Here is a 10,647-nt window from a genome sequence, read left to right as displayed (position 1 = left end):
AAGAAAATACAGTACAGTGTATTAAATAATCTTCTGTATTGTTTTTTTCATATATTTTTCTCCCATTTTTAAATTTATTTTTCTAACATTTACCATCAGGCAAATGTACGTAAAAAAAATAAGTACGAAAGTACAAAAGGAAAAAAGAAACAAACAAAAAATTTGACAGCACTTGGGTTTTAAAATTAAGCATTGCCAAACACTAAAATAACTGCATGAACAAAACAGAAAGCAGCATCTAGAATATTCCATCCAATCACTTCTTAATTTATTATTTGTTTATTTTGTCATTCAGAGAAGCACATTCACTTATTAAAATGATAGTTAATGTGCAGCAGTGTTATGTAAATGTACAGGCGGGTGCATTAACAGGTCTCTAAAATGAACCCCAGTGCCTACAAAATTGTAGTTATGAAGTCTGTTTGTGAAGCCAGTCAATTAATAAAACTCACATACAAATACAATATGTGCCAAACTGTGCAAAACCCAAATAAAATTAACCGAACATGCACTCAATGCTGAGATGAAAAAAGTCTGCTCATGCAAATAAACAAGCAGACACATTTCATCTGGTCTGTTGCATTTTATTATTACTGCTTTGAAAATAATCCCTTTACAAACCGCTTTTTTGCTTTGTTTTTGACACTGGTGATGTCTGAAAGATAAAAGTGAGTGAAAGACTCGCGCAGACACCATCCAATGAGCTGTCAAAGAAACACAAAACAAATAAAATGTCGCTTTTATTCTAAACAGCAGATGTTTCTGCTTTGCATCAACACATGCTCGTTGCCTCCGCGTTTATAAGACTGCATCATCACATGTTGGCTCAGAAAGATATGATCCTGCTGGAAATTGCCTTTTTATGCAACTATCAGTCCCTGAGGTCACGAATAAATTAGGCAAGAGCACTGGCTTGTGTGGGCTTTTATTGTGCACTGAAGTCACATTTTAACTCAAAAGTTTAAAAAAAATAAACTAAAATTCAGCCTCTGTCTTTGGCTTTGCTGTGGATTTTAAACGTGTTGCATTCACTGGTCTGCTGATGTGCTACTTTTCATACACACCTGTCTTCCCTTCGCTGCAATAGGAGTTACATATCAGATCGTGAGCTATCGATTGTTTCTCTGCAACTATTTTGTCCCTAGCGAAGTTGCCCTTGGCTCGGTGTTCATAGGAAAAGAATAATCTAATCTCTCTGGGAATTTGCTCAACACTTTAAAACGATTATTCTGGTAGTAGAGGTGGAGTAGGGGAATAACTTAGGTTTGTAAAAAGTGTGTGCATGTGTGAGAAGGGGAGGACATGAGAGACAGAAATGTGTTGACTTTGTATTAATATCCCTGAGAAATGGCTTAAAAATACATCCTCGAGAGCTGGCATAGAATCTGGATGTTGATTTTATGGTCATATGTTGCTCTCTTCCTTTGTTTGGATGTTTTTGTGAAATGTGTGTGCACTTTCAAAATGTGTGTGTGATCGGTGCGCGTATGGTATCAGCACTGGCATCTGTAAGTAGGTGGAAAAGGAGTGCAGCAGGAGGCTTGGCAGATGGAGGGAGGTGTAGCACACCGATTCCAATGAAGGCACCCGCAGGTCAGGTTTGAAAGCAGCAGTCGAGATTTTGATTTTGGAAGTATTAACAAGATGCGGGTCAGCTGCATGCAGCAGAGTATTATCACTTCGTTTTTTCCTATTTTTCTTAAAGCCCGCAGTTTTGGTGCTGTTTCAACTGAGTGTAAACATGCTTGATTTCTCAATTAAATACCAATGTGACCCTTTCAAAGTGCTGGCATTGTCTTATCCACGCTCTGATTGGTCATAATTATTTAAAAGTCGACATTACTACCTGCAATGTGAAGTAAATGTCTTTTCTCTTGGGTTCTTAGTAACAGTTTATTTTATTTTCTAATATAAATGAGCTTTCAGTAGTCAGTTATTCTGACTTTTACTGTATCTTCTTCTTTGACCTGCAAAATTATGTGCGGTGAAATTTAAAAAGGGCATTCCTGTGTGAGATTCTCGTTTCTTTTAAAGGTTGGCTGTGTGTCACTGCTGTGGGAGCTTAAAATTCAGTGTCAGGTGAGCAACATAGTGTAAAAATGGCAGAAACCCTTTAAAAATAATGATATTCAGCTGTAAAATTTTACTGGGCCACTCAATTTCTGGACTAAAATTAACAAGTGCTTTGGTTTCAGGCACTTAACAGCTAAATGATCCTCTAAAAACACGCACCACTTTTTATTCAAAAAATGTATTTTGAATGTTTTCTGCCTGAACCAGACGCAGATGTCTCACAGGTTCACTCGGAAAAAACCAAAACCTTTATCCCTGAAAAGTTTTGAATTGCTTTTAGTCCCTTGTGATCAAACACATATTTGAAGGACAGGTTTGAGTGCAGACTCGGTCAGTAACCGAACCTCTGTGGGGAATGAGTGGGATTATCTCAAAATGGTGCTCTGTCAGAAAAACTGCTCCCGTTTGGATCTGAGGGCAAAACAGAAGCTTGTTCTCATGAATATCACAGCATGGAGCGAGGCATGACTTTTTATTCAAGCCTATAAAAGCCTTTTTTATGTAGAAATAATAACCACAGCTAAAGGTCTCTAAAGGCCCTTGAAACACACACATACACGGAAAAAAGAAATAGACAAAATAGTGGTATTTCTATCTACAAAGGGCTGGCAAAACATATGATATCCAAATGATCCAAAATTATCCTAAAACAGAAAACAGGGAATTTATTTAGTTACATTAGCATATCAGCCAGGTTGCTCTTCTAATCCATTTACATTCTATTTACATTTATAGATTACATTAATGGCCTAGTTGCAATTTAAGTGAATGCATGCTGGTGTATAGCAGCCTCCATACTGTGAAATCACCAAAAATTAAGCTAACGAAGCAAACTTAAGCATCCTTTAATCCTTATTTGTTTAGACTGAGAATTGGACAAGTAATATATTTGGGATGTACATGCTAAATGAAAATCAGAGAACATGAATAATTTGTTGTATTTTTATCTTTAAGTTACATATAAAAATTTGAATTCAGCCTCTCACTGTTGTTGACATGGCCTGTTTTGTCATACAGAAAGACAGTGTTTGGCCCACATTTAGTTTACTGGGATCTGGCCAACCAAACTCTGACTGGGGGGATTTTTTTATCCAGCTGAATTAGGCTGTGCCACATTGATTGACAGGTGTCGTGAACAGGCAGCTGAAGCCCACAGCGATCTTCTGGGCCTTACTCTGGATCCTGTTGGAGCATACTGAAGCATTTTTAATGGATTACCTGATAATATTATGGCTTGTTGTCCAACAAATTTGTGCAATACGTAGCCTTCATTTGTGGCTATGTGCAGTGCACCTGTATGGTTTGTGAATGCAGCTTTCTAACCTAGCTTAGCTGGTCAGCTTGGTGAGCACTCACCCACATTAAGGTTTTTCAGTCAAGTGACATTTTGTACGTCACAATCATGGTGACAATGAAAGAATCAAGTGAATAAGGCCTTAGTCACACAGCTCTAGTGACCAGTCAGTGATCGCCATATTTCTAATGGCTAATGTTGGCAGATAATATTGCTAACTGTATTTTCCTGGAAGTGATGGACTAATCTACAAACTACTGGCAGCTACTGTAGGTGGAGTGTAAGTGTGAAAAGTATGACACAAACTGGTACCAGGAAAATTTAAAGTTGTGGCTTTTGCTAAGCTTATTAGCATCTTAGACATAATAGCTAGCTTGCTGTCTAACCACTAAACTGTTAAAGATTTTCCACCTGCAGACATTTTTTGACTATTTTTAACTAATTATTTATTTCCAGTATTGTATATATGTATGAAGCTTATTCTCTGTTGATTACTTAACCTTTATGTAATTGTTATGTAGCTATTTTTCATTTATTTAATGCTTTGGAGAACAGAGAAGGTATAGAGTGCCTTTCCTGATGCTGCTTTCAACTGACAGATTACTTCGAATAAAGAAACCAAAGTTAAAAAAACAAAACAAAAAAACAAAACATAAATTCACATAGAATTGTATAATTTTGTCCACTTGATATTATGAGAAATAAAAGGAAGGGAAAAAAAATCATGACACTGAAAGTGATTTGTGGCAACATGAAACCTTTGAAAGTGAATTATATCTGGTGACGTGAAGCAAAAATGAGTGGAAGTAACTGCTGGTGATGTGAAGAGGATGGGGCGCACAACAAACTTTCAGGTGAGCGACTAAAAAGACTACAGGTGAGAATACAATTGACTGTGCATTGCTAGAACCTGCTAATAAATGAATTAGAGGGTCAGCTACCCAACTTTAGGTAGTTAAATAAATGTGAAAATAACTTTCCCAGGACTCTGTATGATACTTTAGTGTTACACAGAGCAGCCTTATTTGAAGCTGAGAGTAGAGGTTATTTATGAGAACAGGCCTCTGCCATAATAACCTATAACCCAAAGGTTTGGGAGGTGTCGGCATGTTTTTTTAAAAATTATTTGAACGATGCATTCAGCTTAATCTATGACCAATAGCCCCTCACCAGCAGTGAGAGCCATCTTGCAATCAACCACAGTTGTTGCACTGACCTTGCTCTTTGTCCATTTAAATCCACCAAACAACAGCTTGCATACAAAAAAGTAGGATTAAAACAGCACCAAAAATAGCAAAGTCACAAGTTTAATTTTTAACAGAGCTAGGCCACACTCTTGGAATCTGGACCAAGACTTCCCTGATAATGTCCTCTTCAAATCTCATGTTTTAGATGTCAGAATTAATAATTTAAGCTCAGGTGTGAAGGTGCTGCATGTCTAAGCAACTTCTGCTTATCTTTTTAGATGACATGCAGGGAAAAATAGAAAAAAAAAACATCACATCCAGTCAAATATGAGTGATAGAGGTATACTCACTCCACCCAGGTTGACCTCTCCTTTGCCTCCACTGGAGAATTGGCTGGTCAGCTGGTACAGCATGGTGTGTCCACGCTTCCTGGCCTCACTGAAGTGAGAAGTACTCTTCCCCCTATGCATCTTGTCCTCTGAAACTGTCACACAGATTCAGTTAAGTCGCAAGGCTGTAAACTTTGTTGTGAGATGGCGATATATGAGAGAAAAAAAATACAGTGCCATCCAACTCAATATCTGAAGTTTTTCTCTGGTGTAGTTACACAACTAAGACACAAAAACACAAGCTCCACTATCCTAAGACTCTTATCCAAATTCATGTTGCCAAAACAAGAGCGTATTTCCCCTGGCATTGGTATTTGTGGCAGACTGTGTTCAGGTTCCACTTGAAGACACATTGCGGCTTGAATCAAACTCCCAATTGGAAACAACTGTCTGAGTTCAATGAACAACTGCCAGCCCAAACAAAACTGCTGTGTAGGATGTGACAGTGATGAACAAGAACACACAGAGAAAATGAAAGCTAGGGGCTCGAGCATGACCCGCTCGTAAATCATGCTCTTAGTAAGGAAATAAAAGCAGTTTTTTCCCCCCCCTAAAAACAAACCTTTCAACTTACATTCCTTCTTGCTGTTGAGGCGGCCCTTTTCGTAGGTGTCAGTGATGTCTTTGAATGAGAAGAGAAAGAGAACCATTTCGCCCTTCTCGTTTTTTATGGGCACAATGTCCAACAGACACCAGAAGGCCACACCTGCCACAGAAGCAGAAATGATCATTTAGTAATAGTTTTCCTTTCACCTCATTTGGAGAATGGAGACAAATGCTCATCCTGTGCCATGTAGAGCTTTAAAGAAAAGCTGGTGTAGCATAAAAAGGGATTTGAATAATATGATGGCATATTAATTAAAGAAAAAACCTGTTTGTACCTCCAAATAAACTTTATGAAACAATGTGCCCACTGGAGAAAAGAGATGGAAGAGGTACAACATTTAGTTGGAGAGTTTGTTTGGCTGTTTGTCTTTAATTCCTCTTTCCTGCTTCCTTCTTTGTTCTGCTCCACCCTCTCTCCTTCCTTTACTCTCCAGCATCCTCGGGTCCCTGCTTCCCTTTTATTTATTTCATTTGGGGGGATAGTTGTCCTGTTTATTGAAGCTTTGCTTGTTTAGTTTTTCGTTCTCTTTATTGATTTAATGTCATACAGCCTATTGTGTAGCTGACCCAGACTCCTTCCACCTTTTGATGACTTTAATCGAGACCAGATATCAGTTTGAGTCCCATTGGTAAACTGAAAGGTGTTGGCATACTCTTTATATGTTGTATTCCCTGAGATTAGTTGAGTTGTTTTTGCTGGTTGTCTTTACTTTGTGGCATTTGTGTGGTTAGACTCTCTGTGAACTTTCTCTTTGTACTTGTTTTCAGTCTCAGTGAGGCTCACAACTGATTGTTTTCTGTGTATTTGGGGCCTTATTTAGTCACTGTGTCCTTGGTATTTATTTATTTATTTTGGAAAGTGTGCATTCTACCTGTCTTTCTTTAAAATCTCTTTATGGCTCATCACACTGGTTTTTTTCTATATTTGTGATCCCTTTGTATCCTTTTGGTTGTTTTGTGGTGATTCTCTGGTTGATTTGAATTTAATTACGCCAAACCTTTGTGGTCTAGAGGTCCTGATTGGCAATCAAATTCACGTGGGGTCTTGTGCACCCCATCGCCTCTGTTAATGTATCTCCTTAATGGCATCAGTTTCTCAAGCCAAGGTTGTGCAATTTCACATCATGTCACCATCGCTGAACTGTGGCTACTTGTCATATCCTTGGCATATGGCATAGCCTTTCTATAAATATGCCCCAAATTAGCTGTGGACAGTGATCTGCAGGATAGAACACAAAGTGAAAGAGAAAGTTAGAGGGTTGGATATAACAAGTAAGAGAGGGAAGGAACAGCACAGATCCAAGACCCCACCAGAAACCAGTATGCTCATTAGCAGACTCTGTAGAAATTGTGCTCTGCCACCAAACAGATGTTTCACATCTTCTTTAGTGTCTCTAGTGTGCTTGTTCGTGTGTCAAACACAGACAGGGAGGAAAGAAGGGGGAAGAAAACATTGTAGATGGTGGTGTTTTAGTGCAAGCCTGTCAGTGTAAATACAACAGGCAGCAAGCCATTTGTGAGTGTTTGTGCTTGCAAATTGTACACACTAGAGGAGTTTACGTGTAGTGAATTCCTTCGGTGACAGACTTCTTTATATACTCTACCAGTCGTGAACATTTGCCAAGTGAGATTCTAGCTTTCAAACTGCATTTTCCTTTTTGACTTTCACAGTCTTTGTTCTAGCCTTCTGCTTTTTTGGTGTCTACTTTTTATTAACTGTGGTGAATTAAAAATCAGTTTTAGCAGCAGTTCCTTACTTTTACTTGCTTTACTCTAAAAAAATAAGAAATAAAAAGATTAAAAGCAGTCGTGTTTTTGTTAAAGTCCAGATTTGACAATCCAATTGTATAATAAGCAGTTCACACACCCTGAGGAAGCAGGTTTGAGCCTCTGTCGAATGAGTATAATCCTGCGTGCCAATCAAGGAGGCTTAAACAGTGTTGTATGTTCTCTCCTAATGCATGACATCATATTCTGAGTCAGAAGGATTAGCCAGAAGTTAGAAGGAAGGAGGTAATTCAAGACACTACGTACAGTACCTTATCCTGCATTAGGAAAGCGCATTTAGCTGTGGAAATAGGGTACACAACTCCTCTCAGAACCTCTTACTCTGCCCTAATCTTATTGTTTTGTATTAATTATAATGAAAATTGAGGAACACCAACTCTCTAAAAAGCACGTAGGGCACTGCTTAACCGCTCTTTTAAATTCTGCGTTCATAATTCAACCAGAACATTCAGCTCTCATCTAAAAATAAATGCACTCTTCAAAATGTTGAAAAAAATGTTTTTTTCATTTTGATCAGGCTGCTGGTTGATCAAAACAAAATAATGTAGTTAATAATATTGGAGCAGCTGGGATCTACTTTATTTCTACAGCTTCTGCGGTATGCACCCACCATTCTTCTTGTAAAAGTGGACCTCAGCCTGGTACTCTTCTCGGCTCTCCAGAGCCTTCTCCATCTGTTGGGCCACTTGCTCGCTGGTGTCGGCCCCGTACAGGAAGCGGCAGCTGCAGTTCTTCTGCATCACCTCAGTTCTTGTAAAGCCCGTCAATTCGCAGAAGCCATCTGAGCAGTACACAATGGGGTACCCACGGTGACCCTGGGCATTACCCAGCAGGAAATTACTGTCTGTGATGTGGAACATGAGAAGGTAAAGATGTGTTAGAAGTATAGAAGCAGAGGTAGATTTTTTTTTACATGCGTTTGTGAAACAGAGAGGTTTTTGATATGAATGTCAGTAACAAGCAAGGCCGAGCTTCATGCATCATGTTTAGCCTGGTGTTTAATACATTATCTCTTCTTCACACAGGGAATCAAAGTCCAGTTAGTTCTTTGAATTTACGTCAAAGCTTTTCAAAGAAAACATGAATCAGAGTTTAGTGTGGATTCATTTTCAGCCGAAATTAATTTCCCCAAGCCTTCATCAGGTCATTTTGGATCTTTGATGGTGGTTATTAGGAATGTTGAATGATACTGAAAGAAATTGGCATCATGCACTGCAGACAGTATGACATAAAACAGTCGACTGGGGTTTATGAGCACCACAAAGGTTAGTGACCGATTTTCCCACTGGGCTTTAGGCTTACTGCTAATTTGAGGATATGAACCGAGAAGAGTCTTGACTCTTCAATTTAAAAATCGAGTGGATAATAGAGAGATGGAGGAAAATGGAAATGTGCCAGTGGAATATAAACATAAATATGAAGTATGACTGGAGAAAGAAAGTAAATGCTTTAAGAATGACCAGTATAAAGCCACACTCAATTTCACCTTTTCAATTTCATCTCATAAGGTGCCAGAGTGAGTGACTCAGTTTAATTTGACTGAACAGGTTCATTTACCTGTTTGTTCTATGTTTGACTGATGTGATGCCACATTTATGGAGCTGCAGATTAGAAAATACAGTGTACTTCAGTGAAAGCTGCAGAACATCTAAGCATGCAAATGTGACATTGACGTGGTGGAATATTTGCTTTAGTTTACATGTGGATCGTATGATGTGGTTATTGCCTCTGCACTTGTTTAATTCTGCAACAAAACAGCTTTGCTTTGGTTCCATTTCAGCACCACGGACAGCTCTTGTTTAGTTATTTCTGCAGGACATAAAGCCACAAAGCACGTTCGTCGGTCTGAGATCTTATCCCAGTAACTCAAGGCTGTAGTATTCAAAGGCTCTACATTTCTTCTGCATATCTACATATGTTAATCTTGATGACAGGATAGAGTTTGATGTCACATGTTCCCTCGCTTGCTACAAACATGTGACCTTGCTGCAGTGAGGTTCCTTTGTATGGCAAACATTTTGGTTATGTGTATACCAGAATGACTTGGTTTTTTTTTTAGTGTGTTGCATTACATCCCACATTTTCTAAATGCAATACATAGAAGCATACACATTGTTGCGATGATAAAAAAGTAACCATATTATATAATGTTTATTTAATCTGGATAATGCTGGGTATTTTCAGTCACTGAGCTGACATTACCACTTTGTTTTCCTGATTCATTTCCTCTTTAGGACACACAGTCAAACCCATATTTCAGTCTCTTTTCACAACTTTGCAACAAAGAAGAGAAAACAATCATCAGTCTCCAGTTTTTGTATCCTTACAAATGCTCAGCGAGTGTTAAACAACCACCAGCTTACACTAGATTTGTGACTCCTCACCTACAGGCTTCCAGGCAGAATGTGGTGAGTGAAACATAGTCTGGTTGAAAATGACTTCTGCAGACAAAATAAACAGCCTGAAGCTAGAAAACGTTAACAGATACTGTAGCTGAACCTGTCAGCACAAAAAGTATGGCTTTACTACTTTAGATTGCATTATGTTGTTCATAAGCAGTAGATACAGTGTGGATCTCATAGAATAGATGCTTCAGATGTTAGAAAACACACTACTTTGACTTTAAGGGTATGTAAAAATATTTGTGGTTTGAAATCTGCTTTACTGAAAAGGTCATTCATCTTTATACTGAATTTGCTGTAATAATCCAGGAAGTATTTATGCATATTTGCTCATTATTTCTTTGAACAAGTTACTATTGAGGCCTCAGCAAAGTAACTGACTTGTCTCTGCTGTCAAATTGAAAACATCAGACTGCAGAATTTGTGCCCAGAGAGTAAGAGGCAGCACACAGACAGACAGACCGATAGACTGCTCTGTATGCTCACGATTCCACAGAGAGAAAGTCTAAGAAGGAGTATTAAACAGCTGCTGCTGCACTTTCCACAATCTAGCACTTTAATTGGCCGGGCTGAACAGAAAGCAGTCCACAGGGGATGTCTTTTCTGAGCGGTGACAACCTTTCTTGGGTGTGCAGCGAGCAGCAACTAAACTGTCACTGTGGAATTATAGAAGGAGACAGGCATTAGTCTGATCCATCAGCAGGCAGAGGAAGTTTTATGCCAGTCTATGCTATGGCTTGATGGTGCTCAGCAAGGAGAAATTGTACTATTTCTGTTCCATATTCTGCTGCAGATCTTTGTGAACAAAGATTCACACCTGTTATTTTTTTATGATACTGTATATTCAGGGTTTTTATCTGCAGGTAAAGTCACAACTCTGAATAGAAAGCATCCTAAAAAACTCAGTC

At 38.6% G+C, this 10,647-nt stretch overlaps 1 protein-coding gene across 2 annotated transcripts in view; it reads right to left on the bottom strand.

The window, feature by feature from the left end:
- kcnh4b (potassium voltage-gated channel, subfamily H (eag-related), member 4b) overlaps positions 1–10,647 on the bottom strand; it is a 38,806-nt gene that overhangs the window by 19,952 nt on the left and 8,207 nt on the right. For both annotated transcript variants that reach the window (XM_005749225.1, XM_013914959.1), the window contains exons 2-4: positions 7,948–8,181; positions 5,518–5,649; positions 4,905–5,038 (exon numbers count right to left, since the gene is read on the bottom strand). In XM_005749225.1, coding sequence (XP_005749282.1) covers positions 4,905–5,038; positions 5,518–5,649; positions 7,948–8,181 — 500 coding nt within the window. The remainder of the gene's footprint in view (positions 1–4,904; positions 5,039–5,517; positions 5,650–7,947; positions 8,182–10,647) is intronic.

This window comes from Pundamilia nyererei, unplaced genomic scaffold (genome assembly GCF_000239375.1).
Source record: "Pundamilia nyererei isolate P.nyererei 1_Seehausen unplaced genomic scaffold, PunNye1.0 scaffold00240, whole genome shotgun sequence".
Lineage (NCBI taxonomy): Eukaryota > Metazoa > Chordata > Actinopteri > Cichliformes > Cichlidae > Pundamilia > Pundamilia nyererei.
This window is presented reverse-complemented; position numbering and strand designations above follow the sequence as displayed.